The sequence below is a fragment of the Saprolegnia parasitica genome (genome assembly GCF_000151545.1).
Source record: "Saprolegnia parasitica CBS 223.65 unplaced genomic scaffold supercont2.42, whole genome shotgun sequence".
NCBI classification, from domain to species: domain Eukaryota; phylum Oomycota; class Saprolegniomycetes; order Saprolegniales; family Saprolegniaceae; genus Saprolegnia; species Saprolegnia parasitica.
In genome coordinates this window covers 25,081-42,032 of record NW_012156436.1, presented here as the reverse complement: position 1 = coordinate 42,032, position 16,952 = coordinate 25,081, and the positions used below count along the sequence as shown (strand labels likewise).

Below are 16,952 nucleotides of genomic sequence, written 5' to 3'. Positions count from 1 at the left end.
ATGATGTTGAAAAAGCGGCAGCATAAATAGCAAGCTCGGCTATGTAGCTTTTCGTGGTACGTGGAACGTTGGTGGTACTACGAGCCTGCAGGAGGATTCATTCAGCGTCTTGTGTCTCAATCCGGCCAACCGATTGGCTATAATTCGGGCCATCTTGACCAATGATGCGCAGTAGCATTGGTCGAAGCCAATCATATCGCGCCCAACATGCCCCATAAAGTGCGATTCTAGAGTTTCGCTCAAGTGCTATTACGTTATTGACACTATTCTTGGTATTTCTCAGCAGTAAGTACGACGCACCTACAAGAGCACATGACGCACATAAGGCGTTTCCGCACCTAATCGCACTGAATTGCAGAAGGAGCAAGCGCTGTTGTCGCAGATGCCACGAGTCATCGCATCGCATTTATGTCCGATAACGTTATACAAGTTCCTGCCAGCGCACTCCCCCACACGGGACCTGTTAAAAGCTCAAAAGGTCGGGATGCCCGTGCACGTGCGCATGAGGTCGCGCGTGAGAAGCCCTTCGACGTCGTGCCGGTCGGTCTACCAAATGCAATTTGAGGCGCCGCTGTGGCCACGACGCACGCTACCTCGTCTTCCCAGCGCTGCGTCTTGCCGTTGTAAATGTACGTGCGCAGGCCCGAGATCTACCGCCCGTACGCATGGTGAGCCAACGTACAGCAGGTTGCGCGTAGTACTGGCGACGTAAACTCGATCGTTTGTGGCTTGGCGAGCACAGCGATCTCGAATTCGTGGGTCGCCGTCTGGAGCACGAGCTTGGCTAGCATCGCATGTGAGTGGATGTGGATGGCGGCCATTGGCCTACGCGGCGTCGCTGTGCGCTGCACGACAAAGGTCTCATTGACGGGTGGCAGGAGCGGCGCGACCGCTGCCTCGACCTTGTCCAGGAACGCCAGCGAGAGCGACTTGAACCTACATAGAGAGGCTTACCGCTGGCTTGTGGTCCATGGTCAACGTAGTACTTGTCTGGCGTCAGCGTCTTCTTGTGCTGCTTGAGCGCGACGGACGGGATCGCCTTGGCGTGGAGGCCACGAGCTCCGTGGAAGCCCAGCCGCATCATCATCGTCATCCCTGCAAATGGAAACATGTACCCTCTATTGTCAACCCAAAGAATTGATCCATTATTAAAAATAGCATACAAAACGCAAGCGCAAGACATTAAATAAAATACGGAGATCTTCGCTTACATACATCAAGTGAACGAGGCTAGGCAGGGAATCAACCTAGGCATGAAATAGTGTCAATTCCAAGCGTGGACACCCTACCAGGTACGCTATCCGACGCGATGCAGCATTGTGCCTGACCCACGCTGCAGCTCTCAGCACACACTGCGATTGAATATGTATGCCAACACATCGGCATAGCAGACGACTCACAACCTCCTTGCTAATACCGGTAGTGCATTGACGTTGATCTTCTACATTACACTATATTTAACCAATTGCCATCAAGCACACTAATTGAAACCGCGCGATTGGTGACTCACAAGTTGACATTTCAAAGAGATGGTCGACGCCAAGCCCGAGACGCCAGCCACGTCGTACTTGTCCAAGGACACCAAGCACCTCCTGAGCGGCGGCGGTACGACCTTTTTCATGCGTTTATCTTTCCCATACAAAGTGCAATCTAGTTGCTGGCTGCATGTCCCGGACGGCGGTCGCGCCGCTCGAGCGCCTCAAGATTCTGTACCAAGTGCAGGACATGCTCAAGACGTCGTCGGCCGAGCCCAAGCAGTATGGCAGCATGCTCCAGTCGCTGCGCAAGATCATGGCTGAAGAAGGTTGGCGAGGCATGTTCAAGGGCAACGGCGCCAACTGCGTCCGAGTCTTCCCTTATGCCGCGATTCAGTTTGCCATGTACTGCTATGCTTGTCCTTCTCGAATGCAATGCGGTGCATATCGCTGATGCAACATTTTGCTTGTAGGTTTGAAAAGCTGCGTCCGATCCTGGTCTCGGACGGCGCCAAGGACCTCACGTCCCTGCAAAAGCTGCTCGCGGGCTCGATCGCCGGCGTCGCGTCCGTCATCGTCACATACCCGCTCGACTTTATCCGCGCGCGCATGACCGTTCCCGACGCGATGACCAAGCAGCAGTACCACGGCATTTGGCGTACGTCTCCGTGTGATGATGATGGTTGATGGCCGTCTAGATGCACTGAAAGTGACCGTGCAGCACGAGGGCGTCACGGGGCTCTACCGAGGCATGAGCCCGACGGTCGTCGGCATTGCGCCGTACGTCGGCCTCAACTTTATGGTGTTTGAGAGCCTCCGCGCGTCAGCGCCGCTGGACGCAAGCGGTCGCCCAGATATGCTGTACCTCCTCGGCTGCGGCGCAGTCGCGGGTGCGTGCGGGCAGTCGGCCGCATACCCGTTTGACCTTATGCGGCGTCGGTTCCAAATGACGGCGTTGAGCGACAAGGTAGATCAATGTGTCATCGTTTGGGTTGATATATTGATACTGATCCGAAACGCGGGTAGCAATACAATGGGACGATGGATGCAGTCACGACGATTTACCGCCACGAAGGCATTCGCGGCTTTTACAAGGGCCTGATTCCCAACTCGGTCAAGGTCATCCCGTCGATTGCAGTCATGTTTGTGACCAACGAAGCCATGAAGCGCTGGATTATGTGACTGAAAAACGAGTATACGGTGCTAACGCTTGAAGAGGCGGGGGAGACCCCACGTCGACGTTGGGTCGCGCTGGAAGCGCTTCTCGGCGGCCAGTTTCTTGAATCGTTTGTCGATGGTTTTCTCTACACGTGGACAACATTGTCCTATGCATGCAAGACAGATTGATGGATTGATACTCTGCACGTTGGTGATGAGGTTGGTGATCTTCGTCTTGCGGAGGTTGGTCACGAGGCATTTTCGATGCAGCGCAACACCCATGAGCTTGTCCATCGCCGACGGGTACCGCGTGAGACCCTACATGGGTCCAATGGATAATTGAACATAGTGAAGTGCAAAAAAATGACATACCGTCTGCAGATGCTTGTACTCGAGACCGTGGAGCTCACAGTAGATTTTGGCACGGACGCTCGCCGTGCGCTTTCCTTTCTGCTCCTCGAGCAGCAGCGCCATCTCGCCAAAGTGGTCGCCGTCGAATAAAAACGCAATTTCAATGTCGTCAGCTTCCTCGCCATCCTAGCACCAATTTTTGTTTAAGCTTTGCAGGAATAATATAGCATCCACGAACTGGTGTGTGCGTTGGCTCAAACACTTGAAGAACGCCACGCGCCACGATGAACATCTCACTGCCATACTCGCCCATCTAGGCGGCCTCTATCCCTTATCAAAAACTCACTGTCGTCGTACCTTGAGGACGGTCGAGTGGGGCGAGAGGAAGAGTGGCTTCAAGTAGACTGCAATGTAGGCCGTAAAGCCCTTGGGTACATCTACATCAGCATATAAGTAAGAATCGCGTGCGGGTCAAATGAGGAAATGGGGGTAGGGTACCTTGGAAGAACGTGATGTTTTTGATCGTCATGCGAATGTAGTGGTCGGTGATTTCTTCGCGCAGCGAGGACGAGAGGTCTTCGAGGATGCGGCTTTCGTCGTAGACGGTCTTGCGCTGTAAAAGTACCGGTAATACCTAGGAACCGGACTTGCTTGCTTGTCAAGCATTACTTAATAGCGGTACCGTCGCGTGCGGAGTTGCAGCGGCCCAGGGAGGCCACGCGACTCCATGTACGCATTGAGCTCATTGAGGCGTTCGAAATACCGATTTCTGGTCACGTTCATCGACGCGACGCTCGACGAGACGCTCGCAATCATAAAGGCGTAGGTACCTACAGGACAATTTGTGTTTTGAATCGCACAATGTATGATACTGAGTAGTACCCGCCGACACCACCATGCCGACAATCGTAAACATGCGCTCCGTCTACGCAAGTATCATCATTTCGATCCTAGGGCTAGGGCGTGCGTACGATGGTCACGGGTACAAAGTCGCCAAAGCCCACGGTCGCCATCATTGTAAAGGCAAAGTAGAGCGACGAAATGTACATGTCGAGCTTGGAGTAGGTTGTCTGCCAAATGCTAGACAAAATCAAGTCCAAGACTTGAGCAAATGTACAGAGAGGAGGACGTACTGTTTCGCAAAGGTGGCGTACGCAATCCAAGACGTGGACGGATCGTGGGCCGCCATGCCGGTCGCATAGTCGCCGTTCATGGTCGTCCCGATAAAGTAAAAGCCACAGGCCGTAAAGTGCGCGACGAATAAAATGCACAAGAGTAGCTTCGAGACCACAATGTAGTTGCGGTTGATGTTCAACTTGTCTTCGCAAAATTCCACAAATCGTTGCACCTAATTTTTCAAAATTTAGAGTTCATGGGCACGGAAAAGTAGAAAAATCGTGTGTACCTTGAGCACTCGAAGCACTTTGGCGATGCGCGTGAGGCGAAGCACGCGCAAGAGCCGCGGCAGCTGCGTCGCATGTGTTTCCGCGGCCCAGAGCGCACGAACCACCGTGTCCCAAGGGAACGTCGCAAACAAATCAAAGCCGAACCAGCCACGGACGTACATGCAGGCTATCTTGCGCGGACTCGACACGACGTCGCCCGTCTTGGAATCAATGTAAGCCGAGCTACACCATTGTTATCATGAATCCATCCATGTGAACTGTCTACCGAAACACAATGATAATGTCCAATGCGTACAACATGTCGGTGATGTTGTCGGCAATCACCCACTGACTCACTTGATAGTCCTACAAGCTACATCCGCAAGAGGTGAATGCAATGCGAAAGCGTACCGCGACCGAGTAAAAGCTCGAGACGTACGGCACGACGGTGCACACGTAGGCGAGCAAGACGAGGTTGACAGCATCCCATACGACGCGGAACCGGTGGCTGGGGTACAAGATCCAACGCTCGCTGTCCTTGAAGCCGACGTCGCAGCCCTCGTCCAACGATGGACCTCCGTCGTCGCTCGCATCTTGGTTGGTCGGGAGGACCTTGGAGCTCCGGCGCTGGCTCGGCGTGTACTGCTTGCTTCGCATCAAGTGCCTTGGCAGTCTCAGGGATCTACCCTAGCCCCGTTGCTATCATTCCGTAAACGCTGTGTTGGAGCAATATAGCGATACAACAGCACATATGGTATTGGATCGCTCGGCGTATATTAGTAGCCAATAAGGTGGCTGGTTGACTCCTGCGAGTTGCCTGCGAACCGCGCTTTTATTGAGTAGTGACGTTGCGAGCGCCCCGTTGGGCTCTCCTTGGGTCGTTCTAATAATCAGCATATTGGCCATTGCATTTCGGAGAGAGGTATGTGTGAGTCGGTACGTACTGGGGGAGCTGGCGAGGAGGGTCGAGATCTTGGTCGATCGAAGATTCGTGAGCAAAATTTTGCGCCGCAGGGCATCCCGCATGAGCTTGTCCATCGCGGACGGGTATCGCGCGAGGCCCTATCGCCATTTTCAGTTCCCAACTTTTAGAATTGAAAAACAAATTGTACGGTTTGCAGCTTCTTGTAGTCGAGCGCATGCAGCTCACAGTAGATTTTGGCGCGGACACTGGCGGACCGTAGATTCTGTTGCTCTTCGAGCAGCAGCGCCATTTCCCCAAAATGATCGCCGTCCGATATGAGAGAAATCTCAATGTCGCCGGCGGACGACCCGTCCTACGCCGCGTGAGCAGCTCTCGTATGAGACATGACAAGTTACCTTGGCCACAATGGGCTCGTAGACTTGGAGAATGCCACGGGCGACAATGAACATTTCACTTGCATCGTCGCCCATCTGCAGCATCATTCAACGACGAGCTCGTGGATGCAAGTCGTACCTTGAGCGCAATCGAGTGTGGCGGCAAGAAGAGCGGTTTGAGGTGGATCGCGACAAAAGCGGTAAAGCCTTTGGGGACATCTAAACAAAATGTTGGGTGTTTTTCATTGTGTAATAAGGTTGTACCGTGGAAAAACGCAATGTTTTTGATCGTCATGTGAATGTAGTGCTCGGTGATTTCTTCGCGTAGCGTCGTCGAGAGGTCGCTGAGGATCCGGCTTTCGTCGTACACAGTCTTGTGCTGGAGAAAATAGCGGTAATACCTTGTGCAAGATTAAATTCCGGAATATGTTGCGCGAGCGTACCGCCTTGTCCGCAGGACGAGTGGCGCGGGCAGCTCCCGGGACTCCATGTACGCATTGAGCTCATTGAGGCGTTCGAAATAGCGATTTTTGGTCACGTTCATCGACGCGACGCTCGACGAGACGCTCGCAATCATAAACGCGTAGGTACCTACGGGACAATTTGTGTTTTGAATCGCACAATGTACGAGTACCGGCCGAGAGGACCATGCCAAACATGGTGTAAATGCGTTCATTCTACACGTTTGGTTGAGAGAAAATGACCATTCAATGCAATTCACCGACGATGGTAATCGGGGTAAAGTCGCCAAACCCGACCGTCGCCATCATCGTAAAGGCAAAATAGAGCGTCGACGTGTACATTTCGGGCTTGGAATACGACAATTTCCAGATCCTAATCACCACAACCATTCGTGCATTTCGGTAATATACGGTAGCAGGATACTTTTTGGTGAACGTAGCGTACGCGATCCAGGACGAGGTCGGGTCGCCGCTGAGGAGCCCGGCCGCATATTGCTCGTTGGCGGTGGTTCCGAGCGCGTAAAAGCCGCAGGCTGTAAAGTGGGCCACGAGCACGATGGTCAGCAGTAATTTGGAGACCACAATGTAGTTGCGGTTGATATTGAACTGGTCCTCGCAAAAGTCAATGAGCGATTGGATCTACAGTAGCTCCGTAAGTCTATGATGGTACACGATCCAAGGGTACCCGGAGCACGCGCAGCACTTTGGCGATGCGGACAAGGCGAAAGACGCGAAGGATGCGCGGGAACTGTGCTGCACGGGACTGCGTCGCGTCCAATTGATGAAAGAGCGTATCCCACGGCAGCGTCGTGCACACGTCAAAGGCAAACCACCCGCGTAGATACCGCGTGGCAATCCGTCGGGGTCCGCGACCACGTCACCAGACTTGGGGTCCATGTACGCGGTTCTAACCACACAGTATCGTGATAAAGTGCGCACCAACGCCTCAGTATCACCGAAAGCGAATGAGAATGTCGAGGCCGTAGAGCGCATCCGAGATCGCGTCGAAGAGGACCCAGTCGCTGGCTTGGTACTCCTATCCCGAAAATGAGAAGCAAGTAGGTGTGTAGGTGTGCAGTGTACCGCGAGCGAGTAAAAGCTGGAGACGTACGGCACGCAGGCACAGACATACGCCACGAGTGCGAGGTTCACAGCACTCCACAGTGTATGAAAAAGGCTGTGGGGGTAGATGACGCCAAAGACCGTTGTATCGCGGCGGGTTGCGCCGCATAGCCGTCGCCAGCGGGGTCGAGTTGGGGATGTCGGAGTAGCATTGCTCGGGTGGACCTTTCCAGCGCCCATCTCGCGTTTGGCGCTTCGTGGCTTTGCTACGGAAATAGATGATCCACCATACAGCGAGGCTAAATTTATAGACCTTGGTTCGTAATACTAAGGGCATAAATGATGTTATGCCCTTGAAAATACGCAGGTTTCAAACTCATGTTGAGTGCAGTCGTTCTCGGTCTTATGTATGTCTCTCCATGATTCACGGTTGTGCCATGCGCACTTGACACGACTCAATCACCGAGCGTACAAAGTTGATCCTGGTCCTGGTACGCTATATGTCGAAATCAATTCGATTCAGAAGCACGACGTGGATGGCGAGCCTTCGCGGCCTCCTCGCTACAGCGTAGAAATGGCGCTGCCCATGTTGCGTCATGATGGGTGTGATCTGAACGAGCCGCCTCGTGCTGTGATTGGTCCGCATAAAAATAGAATCCAGATGTAGCCAATCAAAGTACACCTTTTTTCGATGCCCCATTCCAGTGCGAGGAATGACATGCGGCAGCAATCAACCGAGGGTCCTTGACCACCGGTACAGCGATGGACATGATGACACGCACTGCGCATCTTAAGCCATAGTTGCAGTACGTACATGTGTTACCTGGCAGCGAGCGGACTAAGCTCTGCAGGCTCTCGCCCTACCATCTCGAGGGTCGTTTCGATGTAACGTCAGTTGTTCAAGGCATGCTTGGTGGGGTCTGTCGCGCCGTCGCCTACGCCCTCGCGGCAACAACGCTGGTGTTAGCTCGAGTCGATGCATGTGTTTCGGAGAGTGGCTACTACCAGCTTATGCCATCTGATATACCGGCGGTGGATCCGTGTTTAAACCTCGTACCGTGCCCAACGGGCAGCTATTGCAGGTTTGATCCCATGTCCTTGCATTGTACTTGACGGCGCTTAGAAACAATCGCTTGGCGCCGTGTCCCGCGGGCTTTTTCGGAAACGTGACGGGGCTCCGTACACCGCAGTGCTCTGGCCTCTGCCCCGCCGGATTCTATTGTCCCCGCGGAACGTACGTCTCCAATCCCACGCCGTGTTTTCATGGTCTAGTGGTTCAGTGCCGAGCCCATTGTTTGTGGCGGACCCCATCTCTTTTGCACCGTCGGGGCTGCAGCACCGTCGCCCGTTCCCCCCGGCTACTATGCGCTTGGAATCGATGCTACTAGACGGTACCACCGCTCGATGTCTCTTACTAGGCCTGCATTCGTGTAGGGAGTCGGTCGTTCTCTGCGAAGCAGGCTTCTACTGCGTCAACGGGCAGCGCATGTCGTGCGCCGAGGGGACCTTTGGGATGACAAGCGGGCTCGCGTTGCATCTTGCTCGGACGTGTGTCCCCCAGGCAGCTACTGCCCACTTGGCTCGAGTACACCCCTTCCATGCCCTCCTGGTACCAACTCCGTATATCCAATCCAAACTTTGCTATTGTACAAGTGTGTAGGAACGTATGGTGTCACTCACAGCTTGTCGACGCCTGCTTGCTCGGGCACATGTCCTGAAGGCTTCTACTGCCCCGCAGGCACCATAAGCCCGGTGGCCTGCCCCAATGGCGCCATGTGCCCCATGGGCAGTGCGTCACCACGTGTCGTGCCGCCAGGAATGTACCTCGTCCCAGCGCAAGACCCGACGACGCTAAGCGTCACCATGCTGGTTACGCGCTGCCCTCCAGGCTCGTACTGTGTGTATGGTACGCCGTTTGGTGGTATCCAAATGAGTCTCAAGGCTGTGCTCCGCGCAGGACAAGCCTTTCCATGCCCTGTCGGTCGATTTGGGGCCACGGAGGGACTCAACTCGAGCCGATGCTCGGATGCGTGTCCATCTGGCTCGCTCTGCGTCGCGGGCACCGTCGCGCCGGTAATCGATATGTTGTCGTTGCTGCAGTGCGCTCATAGGTGCATGATGCAGATGCCCTGCAGCGACCCGGCCTCGTTTTGTCCCGCCGAGAGCTACGCGCTGCACCATGTTGGCGTTGGCAACTACTCGATTCCGCTCGACTCCCAATACCACAACGACCAAGCCGTGTGTGAACCGGGGCACTACTGCATCGACGGCGTTCGATCGCCGTGTCCGGCGGGTACCTTTGGCAGTGCGTTTGGCTTGACAACACCAGCTTGCAGGTGCGGTGCGCGGGACGCGACCTATCTCATCTCTTTCTAGTGGGCAGTGTGCACCGGGGTACCACTGTCCACAGGGAAGTCTGCTCGCGACCGCCAACGAGTGCGGCAGCCCACACACGTACTGTCCGGAAGGCTCGCCGCACCCCCAGTGTATGTTCCTATACATTGGCCTGCTATGAGAAATGTCCATAGTTATAGCCAGCGGCTACTGCGGCGTGGGAACGTCAGCAACGACGCAGGCGGCGCAAGCACTTGCACCACCGGGCTCGTTTGCGTTGGAAGGTCAATGCTACTCGTGTCCCGGCGGTTCCTATGGCACCGATCCCGGCAGCATCTCACCGACGTGTTCGGGCGTCTGTGCACCGGGGTACTACTGCCCTCCAGGAAGCACGTCGCCGTTCCAAGTGACGTGTGGGCTCGGAGCCTACTGCCCCACCGGCTCGGCGTCACCACTATCGGTCACCCGCGGTTTCTATTCGGTATCTGTTGGACTACAAGGCCGACGTCACTTGACTTCAAATGGTCTAGTACATTGCGACAACCGATGCGTGTGGTCCCGGGCTCTATCGCAGCGCGTCGACGTCGCTGGCCGCGCTCTTGCTCGCTGGTTGGTCGGCCATTGCCGTCGACTATGGTGACGCGCTGTTTCCTTATGCGCCGTACAATCATGATGCGTCGAGATGCGACACTCAAAGGTCCCTGCAGGTGTGTGCCGTGCCCGCTGGGGACCTTCAAGCCAGACCAAGGCGACGACCAGAGTCTTTGCCTCGCGTGCCCGCTGTTTACGTCGACAAGGTACACGCAAATGCGACCAAGGGATCTCACGCAATGTGTAGCTCGATCGATCGCACCACGTGCACGTGCTATCGCGTCTCGGGGGGCGCGGCGTGGGATGCGACGACGACCGCCTTGTACTTTGATGGTGTCGACTGCATCGATCTCCCCGTGTCCACCCAAGTACTTTGCGGATGCTATCAGAAAAAAGTGCCAAAGCGGTGTAGATGGTGTCGCTTCTGGCGCCCAATTCGTCGTGGACCAAGGACCGAGAAGCCGCTTGCGAGCCAGGTTATTACTGCGTCCAGGGTGCGCGGGAGCCCTGTCCTGCTGGCCGGTGCAGCCATACCAATACTCTCTCATCCCGTTTCACGGCGTTGAAATAGGTATGGCACGTCGTGGAAGGAAACCAACCCGCTGTGCACGGATGCGTGTCGACGGGGACACTACTGCCCGGTGGCCAGCGCCCACGATGCCATGGTGCGTCGTCTTGGTGACCGAGGAATCGACAACGTACAGAGCTAGAAACCATGCGGGGCCCCGTACTTGTACTGCCCCTCGGGCTCGCCGTACCCTGTCGCTGTCACGGCAGGCTACTACTCGCTCGACTCGATCTCGGGTACCTTCGGTAGTTGAGAGGAGCCTTACTAAGTGCACTCAGGGCTCTTCTCCGACCTCACGCGCCGCGACGCTCAAGCACCATGTGAGCCGGGGGCGTTTTGTAAGTACGGACTTCAATACCCGTGCCCGGGCGGGCGCTACGGCAGCGCGGCCCAAGAGACCTCGTCCCTGGTACGCGCATCTCGATTCGACTCGGCTAAAGACATTCTGGCACCGTGCAGTGTACGGGTCTCTGCCAGCGAGGCTTCTACTGTCCTCCGGGCAGCACGCGCCCGACACAGGTGGGTGATGCACCTCGTTTCTTATTGAACGATATAATAAGAAATTAAACTAGGTAGCGTGCGGAAACGCTTCTGTCATCTGCCGCCGGGGATCGGCGGTACCCGAGCCCGTTGCGGTGGGCTACTACTCGGGTGGTGACACGTCCCCGTACGTTGAAGGAACTTGGTTTTCGGGGGCTACAGAGAGGCGTAGAACGGAAGCGCTGGATCGCGACAGCATGCGTTGGTACCAGCTTCCTTGCCCCTTGGGGTCCTATTGCGTCGACGGGACATCGTTTCCATGCCCCGGCGGCACGTATGGAGGTGTCACACAACTTACTCGGCCCACGTGCTCTGGCCTCTGTGCGCCGGGGTACTACTGTCCGCCAGGCAGCGTCGCCTCTCAAGCTTTCTCGTGCGGTAACGTGAGCGTCTACTGTCCTCCGGGGTCAACACAGCCCCTCGCCGTATCGGTGGGGTATTACACCACGGGGGGCACCAACAGTACACGGTAGGCGGATCGAACAGCACGCAATGTACGTTTTGAACGTTTGTTAGGTCGGGCCAAGCGCTCTGTCCGATCGGGTCGTTTTGCCAGCATGGTGTGCTCTACCAGTGCCCCTCTGGGACCTACGGCAGCACGACGGGTACAATGGAATACGACGACCGCAGTCATGATTGGATATATGTAGGGTTGACCGTCGAGACGTGCAGCGGCTGGTGCCGTGCAGGCTACTTTTGTCCCCCCGGCACCGTCTCGGCGACCGCCAACGCGTACTACGCTATCTCGTCCTTGGCCAGAGTATTCTATTTGCGTATAGCTGCGGACCGTCGTCGTACTCGATCGACGGCCAAGGCGACTGCATGGCGTGTCCGTCGGCCCGACCTGCCATGCCATGTCAAAACCGTCGCGCGTGTTGCCAGTAGCTAGCCCTATTCACTCTCTATTTCATCATGACCGTACTGGATTGTCCCAGTTTGCACTTTCCACACCTAACCCTAACCTAACCCGTACTGCCATCGGCACACACGCGCTCCACAACGAGAAGACACTTATGTTTTGAAGCAAATGTTACCGGTCGCTTCCGGTCATATCAATGTCTATATCGCGTGGTGGTGTCTCGCAGCGTCTGTCGACGTAGCGAACAGAGGCGCCAAGACGCCGAGGGCTTCCAGCGCGGCAACACGATGCGGTGGCCACGTCGCGCGGACGCGGTCGGCCTTGCGCGTGTTCATGAGCGCGTTGGTGAGGTGGAGGTCCCACGTGATTTCTGGCCACCGCACGTTCTTGGCGGGTACTACAAACTGTGGCGGGACGCGCAGGTGGCCGTGCAATTCCTTGAAGGTCGTGAGGGCTTGGAGCACGCGCTCTTGCCGCCACTCGACCATGTCCCACACAAACCCCAGCGCATCGAGTCGATGGATCATGTCGTCGGTCATCGTCTTCTTGTGCCGGCGCCAGTCCTTGACGACCGTGCCGAGCGGGAGACCGCGGACTTCGACGGGCCACGCACTTTCAAGCGTGTCGTGCGGCACAACAAACTGCTGCGGTACGCGCGGGTGGCCATACACGCGAATGAACGCTTTTAACGCGGCGAGCTTGCGCGCGGAGAGAAAATCCAGCACGCTCCACACAAAGCCCTCGTCTTCGAGCGCCTGAATCTGGTCCTGGCTGAGCGACGAGCGGGTCGTCCGGAGCGTGTTGACGAGGTTCCCGAGACGGAGGCCGATGAGGTCGGGCGACCACGCTGTGGTGTTGGGTGGGATCACAAACGAGTGTGGCACGAGGAGGTGGCCGTAGTTTGCAGCAAACTCCTTGATCGCACGCAGCTGGAGACCCCAGCGCGGACCAATGTACGTAAATTGCATCTCGCGCACGAGCGGCTCAAGGACCGCCAAGGGCGGCGACGGGTCGTACCGAAGCGACTGGAGGTGGCGCCCCAGCGCGAGCGACTGGACGTACGGCGGGTACGGCGCTTCGGCGGGCGTGCGATACGTCAATGGCACGTCCAAGTTGCCGTGTTCTGTAAAGTAGATGCGGCAGGCGTCGACGAGGATCGCGGGCGTCAGCGGTGGACGTCGCTGGCGCGGGTGCGATAGCATGGGTGCGAACCGCGCCATCTCTTCGTCCTTGACGTACGCTGGAAAGCCGACGCGCTGCAAAAGACCAAACGCTTGGCCGAGGTCGATGCCCCACGTCTCGCGCGGCCACGCAGCGTTCGTTGGCACCACAAAGTCGAACGGGACAGGGATGGGTCCGTGCAACTCGAGAAAGGCGTCGAGGGCGCGAAAGCGCACGTCCCAGTGGTTGCGCCGTGCGCTCCATGGAAAGCTCAGCGCATCCATGTCGGCGACGACACTTGGATCGAGTCGGTTCTGATGGTACAGCGCCCGGAAGCGGCTAAGGTTGATGTCCTTGCCGCGCACGTTCTCGGGCCACGGCGCTTCGTTCGGGATGAGAAGAGTACCATGCGACGGCGCCATGGCGTGGACGTCGTGGTAGATCTTGACGACGTTCGCAATGCTGCGCTGCTTCTTGAGGCTAAAGTTGATGTTGCCATACGTCGAGAAGGCCGCGCGGCCCACGGCGCGGCGCAGCATCCTGTCAAGTAGGATTTTCGCTGCTTTCGATTCGTCGACTCATTTGCGGCAGATGCCACATACTAAAAACACGCAACTATGGAAGCTGGCACGAGGGCGACGAGGTCCATGCAACAGTGACGACGCAGAGTGAGAGGCTAGGATTGTAGTTGCAATTGCTTCTCTACAGATGGGCGAAGGCCTGGTCGGCGGCAAGCACGTGCTAAAAGCGCACGCCGCCCGTCATTGGGTCTGAATATGGTTGTGGTGGGAGAGACTGTAGCCCAAAATGCCACGTTGGTGACCGATGGAAAGCAGCATATGCCGCAAATAAATAACAGAATGCGGCCAATTCGGCATCGCCCACGGATTCAAGGATTCAAAATTCGTGCCAAATGACTTGATGTTTGTATACCTTTGCTGGGCGTGGCAAAAAAATTGAGGCTGCAATTCCCGCTCGTACCCAGTCCACCAAGTGAGGAAGGAGGCAGAGAGCCATGAGCATGGAGCCCGAGCACAAGTACATCTCGACCGAGCACATCCAGGTAGAGAATGCTGCCGCATGCATGCGAGGCTTATAGGCGGCTAGAGCATGCTGGACGAGAACGCGACCATGATCGTCGAGATCATCCAGCTCAACAACGCCGTCAAGCACGAGCGTGGCGCCGCGCTCGCCGACATCCAGGACAAGCTCGAAAAGAAGCGCAAGAAGCTCAACCGGAACCTTATGACGCTCGCCAAGTGGGCCGATGAGAGCACGGAGCCGCCCGTCAAGTCCAAGCCCGCGCCTGTCGCTATTGTCCAGCCGCCGGCCCAGATCGCCGCGCCCGTTGCCGAGCAGCCCAAGCCAGAAGGCGGTGACCAGCATATGGGTGTGAACCAAGCGATGGACAACAATGCGCTGTCAGTTGAAGCGGCCACCGATGCGCCCAAGGCGGAAGGCGAGGACGATCAGGTCAAGGTTGATGTGCCGCAGGAGAAGGAAGACGACCCGATGGGCGCGACGGACGCGACCACGGACGAGACGGTGCTACCGACGAAGGCTGAAGAGGTGGCCGACGTTGACATGGGCAAGGGCGACGACGTCGAGCCTCTGCCTCTGGTCCAGTCGCCGCTCGCGACCCTCTCGGGTGTTGCATCCCCGAGCATCTCGGGGGTTGCGTCGCCCAACGTGTCTGCGATCTCGTCCTTTGAGAACACGCCGCAGGCGTCGGCAGCTGCGTCCCCGAAGCCGGATTCCGAGATTGTCGAGTCGGCCATTGCCTCGCCGATCGATGCGACGCCTGAAGAAGCGTCCATGCCGGCCTCTACGGAGGCTGCAACTGCTTCAACCGACGCAGTTGACGTCGCGCCTGTCGACGTACCTTCGCCGGATGCCGTCGCGGAAGCGCCCGTGACCGCACCGTCGCCGGAAGCCTCCACGGAGATGTCGGTCGAGGTCTCTGCAGACGACGCCTCCATCGTGGACTCTGCTGACGCGTCGGCTGAAGCATCGGCTGAAGCGTCTCCTGAAGCATCTGCCGAAGCGTCTCCTGAAGCATCGCCCGAGGTGTCCGCCGAGGCCTCGCCCGAAGCGTCTGCTGAAGCATCTGCCGAAGCGTCTCCTGAAGCATCTCCTGAGGTGTCTGCTGAGGCCTCACCCGAGGTGTCCCCTGAAGCGTCTCCCGAAGCATCTCCCGAGGCCTCTGCTGAAGCTTCGCCGGAAGCGTCTGCGGAAGCGTCGCCGAATGCTTCTGCCCAGGCCTCGCCTGCTGCATCGCCGGCCGCCGTCGCAGAGAGTTCTGTGGAAACGACGACTGCGCCCGAGCCGTCCACCGAAGGTGCTTCGGACGATGCCATGGACGCCTCGCCGGTAGCAGACGCGTCGGTGACGAACGACACACCGCCGGCTGTAGCAGACGCGTAAGGATAAATGTATTGAGGATGCAGTGGACCTTTGCCTGTTATAAATAAATAAAGAGCGCGATGGCTAGTAGCGCAAGAGATGCGGGGACGACAAGAGCGTCTGGACGATCGCGTCAAAGCCGCGGTGGCGCGCTCGCTCGAGGCCGAGGCTCGAGTAGCCTTCGCGCCGATGCAGCACGAGAAAGGCCACGACGTTGGCATGGCCGTGCATCGCGGCCCCGTCGAGGGCCTGCGTCGTGCAAGCGCTGTCGCTGTGGTCGTGCAGATACTGTACAATCGCGAGATGCCCCCACGTGGCTGCAATGTCCATGGCCTGTGCGCCGCTGCGGCCTTGGAGGTGATGGACGAAGAGGAACTCGACGAGGTCCAACCGCCTACGTACGCCGCGTCGATACCAGGCATTGAAGAAACGCACGAGCACGCACCCGAGCTGCGCGGCCCGCACGAGCGTGTACGAGCAGCAGCCTTCGGCGCGATGCGCCAAGAGGAACGAGGCTGTCGTTGTGTGGCTCGAAAGAAGAGCGTGGTGCAGCGCATACTCGGTGCAGCCCTCGCTGCGATGTGCGTGCAAAAACTGCACGATCGCCAAGTGACCGCGCTTGGCGGCTCCGTTCATAGCCCACACCTACAAGCAACACGGTGTGAGGAGGAGGAAGATGCAGCGTCGCTTGTCATGAGAACCGAGCATGGAGCGCCGTGGCGATGGAGCCACACCACGGTCTCGAAGTGCCCGTTTGAGGCCGCTGCGTCCATGGCGGCGGCGCTGACGCAGTAGACGCTCGAGTGCTTGTAGGCAGCGGCGAGCACCTTGGTGGCACCGGTCGACGCGGCGTGGTCCAGCACGCTGAGCTGGGAAAGCGACGGAACATAGATTGCGCGGTGGTAGTCGAGAAGCGCCCTCGGCCAGCCAGCTTGGAACGCGCAGACCATAGCGAGCAGCGGTGCATCGCAGACGACAGCGAGCGAGGCCATGGCGTTCGGCGAGAATGACCAACTGCCACGCGACGCTGGCACGATGTGTTGCAAACTCGTTTGAAACGTACCCTTTCTCTCTATGTTTGTATAGGTGCAGTATCAAACAGTGCATGTTTTAAACTGTTTTATGGAATATCGAAGTGCCAAAAATAGATTTCCCGAAAATAGAAGCCATCGCAACCCGCAAGCTGCCCGGTCCAACGGCAGCGGAGCAGTCGCTTCGAGGCTCGACGGCGATGGCGCCGCCTTCGTTTGCAGCGTGCAGTGCGGCGATGAAGAGGTACTGCATAGGTCGTCCAAATTTTGCAGT

General features: G+C 57.2%; 7 protein-coding genes across 7 annotated transcripts; 3 read left to right on the top strand and 4 right to left on the bottom strand.

Moving 5' to 3' along the window:
- Positions 1 to 370: 370 nt before the first annotated feature.
- SPRG_08889 (hypothetical protein) lies at positions 371 to 1,099 on the bottom strand. Its single transcript, XM_012348234.1, has 5 exons — positions 987 to 1,099; positions 830 to 936; positions 702 to 784; positions 594 to 650; positions 371 to 546 (listed from the first exon to the last, which is right to left on the bottom strand). Exons 1-5 carry the CDS (start codon positions 1,091 to 1,093, stop codon positions 472 to 474), a joined length of 429 nt encoding a protein of 142 aa, XP_012203624.1. The 5' UTR covers positions 1,094 to 1,099; the 3' UTR covers positions 371 to 471.
- Positions 1,100 to 1,490: 391 nt separating this feature from the next.
- SPRG_08888 (hypothetical protein) lies at positions 1,491 to 2,708 on the top strand. Its single transcript, XM_012348233.1, has 5 exons — positions 1,491 to 1,605; positions 1,655 to 1,880; positions 1,949 to 2,133; positions 2,174 to 2,442; positions 2,502 to 2,708. Exons 1-5 carry the CDS (start codon positions 1,530 to 1,532, stop codon positions 2,655 to 2,657), a joined length of 912 nt encoding a protein of 303 aa, XP_012203623.1. The 5' UTR covers positions 1,491 to 1,529; the 3' UTR covers positions 2,658 to 2,708.
- SPRG_08887 (hypothetical protein) lies at positions 2,679 to 7,455 on the bottom strand (the record flags this gene model as incomplete). Its single annotated transcript, XM_012348232.1, has 26 exons — positions 7,213 to 7,455; positions 7,086 to 7,165; positions 6,945 to 7,036; positions 6,815 to 6,882; positions 6,554 to 6,768; positions 6,394 to 6,502; positions 6,303 to 6,345; positions 6,112 to 6,259; positions 5,933 to 6,069; positions 5,808 to 5,887; positions 5,690 to 5,764; positions 5,482 to 5,646; positions 5,310 to 5,431; positions 4,781 to 5,018; positions 4,656 to 4,735; positions 4,390 to 4,612; positions 4,118 to 4,332; positions 3,956 to 4,064; positions 3,867 to 3,909; positions 3,667 to 3,814; positions 3,483 to 3,574; positions 3,342 to 3,421; positions 3,223 to 3,297; positions 3,006 to 3,170; positions 2,834 to 2,951; positions 2,679 to 2,779 (listed from the first exon to the last, which is right to left on the bottom strand). Exons 1-26 carry the CDS (start codon positions 7,429 to 7,431, stop codon positions 2,679 to 2,681), a joined length of 3,240 nt encoding a protein of 1,079 aa, XP_012203622.1. The 5' UTR covers positions 7,432 to 7,455.
- Positions 7,456 to 8,964: 1,509 nt separating this feature from the next.
- SPRG_08886 (hypothetical protein) lies at positions 8,965 to 12,191 on the top strand (the record flags this gene model as incomplete). Its single annotated transcript, XM_012348231.1, has 18 exons — positions 8,965 to 9,097; positions 9,149 to 9,264; positions 9,316 to 9,527; positions 9,568 to 9,677; positions 9,720 to 10,006; positions 10,056 to 10,186; positions 10,233 to 10,322; positions 10,364 to 10,484; positions 10,529 to 10,638; positions 10,688 to 10,781; positions 10,827 to 10,920; positions 10,963 to 11,093; positions 11,144 to 11,207; positions 11,261 to 11,351; positions 11,397 to 11,693; positions 11,741 to 11,829; positions 11,875 to 11,956; positions 12,004 to 12,191. 18 exons carry the CDS (start codon positions 8,965 to 8,967, stop codon positions 12,107 to 12,109), a joined length of 2,358 nt encoding a protein of 785 aa, XP_012203621.1. The 3' UTR covers positions 12,110 to 12,191.
- Positions 12,192 to 12,266: 75 nt separating this feature from the next.
- Positions 12,267 to 13,814, bottom strand: SPRG_08885 (hypothetical protein). Its single transcript, XM_012348230.1, has one exon. The coding sequence runs from the start codon at positions 13,781 to 13,783 to the stop codon at positions 12,284 to 12,286; it is 1,500 nt and encodes a 499-aa protein (XP_012203620.1). The 5' UTR covers positions 13,784 to 13,814; the 3' UTR covers positions 12,267 to 12,283.
- A 398-nt stretch (positions 13,815 to 14,212) lies between these two features.
- Positions 14,213 to 15,720, top strand: SPRG_08884 (hypothetical protein). The gene is made up of 2 exons (XM_012348229.1): positions 14,213 to 14,307; positions 14,352 to 15,720. The coding sequence occupies exons 1-2, from the start codon at positions 14,260 to 14,262 to the stop codon at positions 15,666 to 15,668; spliced, it is 1,365 nt and encodes a 454-aa protein (XP_012203619.1). The 5' UTR covers positions 14,213 to 14,259; the 3' UTR covers positions 15,669 to 15,720.
- Positions 15,721 to 15,731: 11 nt separating this feature from the next.
- SPRG_08883 (hypothetical protein) lies at positions 15,732 to 16,639 on the bottom strand (the record flags this gene model as incomplete). Its single annotated transcript, XM_012348228.1, has 3 exons — positions 15,732 to 16,041; positions 16,093 to 16,292; positions 16,349 to 16,639. 3 exons carry the CDS (start codon positions 16,637 to 16,639, stop codon positions 15,732 to 15,734), a joined length of 801 nt encoding a protein of 266 aa, XP_012203618.1.
- Between the last annotated feature and the right edge of the window lie 313 nt (positions 16,640 to 16,952).

Coding starts and splice junctions, on each gene's coding strand:
- SPRG_08889 (XM_012348234.1), bottom strand. CDS start 1,093: ATGACGATGATGATGCGGCTGGGCTTCCACGGAGCTCGTGGCCTCCAC. Junction 937..986: donor AAGACGCTGACGCCAGACAA/GTACTACGTTGA, acceptor CTCTCTATGTAG/GTTCAAGTCGCTCTCGCTGG. Junction 547..593: donor CGCAGCGCTGGGAAGACGAG/GTAGCGTGCGTC, acceptor TGCATTTGGTAG/ACCGACCGGCACGACGTCGA.
- SPRG_08888 (XM_012348233.1), top strand. CDS start 1,530: ATGGTCGACGCCAAGCCCGAGACGCCAGCCACGTCGTACTTGTCCAAG. Junction 2,134..2,173: donor GCAGTACCACGGCATTTGGC/GTACGTCTCCGT, acceptor ATGGCCGTCTAG/ATGCACTGAAAGTGACCGTG. Junction 2,443..2,501: donor TGACGGCGTTGAGCGACAAG/GTAGATCAATGT, acceptor AAACGCGGGTAG/CAATACAATGGGACGATGGA.
- SPRG_08885 (XM_012348230.1), bottom strand. CDS start 13,783: ATGCTGCGCCGCGCCGTGGGCCGCGCGGCCTTCTCGACGTATGGCAAC.
- SPRG_08884 (XM_012348229.1), top strand. CDS start 14,260: ATGAGCATGGAGCCCGAGCACAAGTACATCTCGACCGAGCACATCCAG. Junction 14,308..14,351: donor TCTCGACCGAGCACATCCAG/GTAGAGAATGCT, acceptor ATAGGCGGCTAG/AGCATGCTGGACGAGAACGC.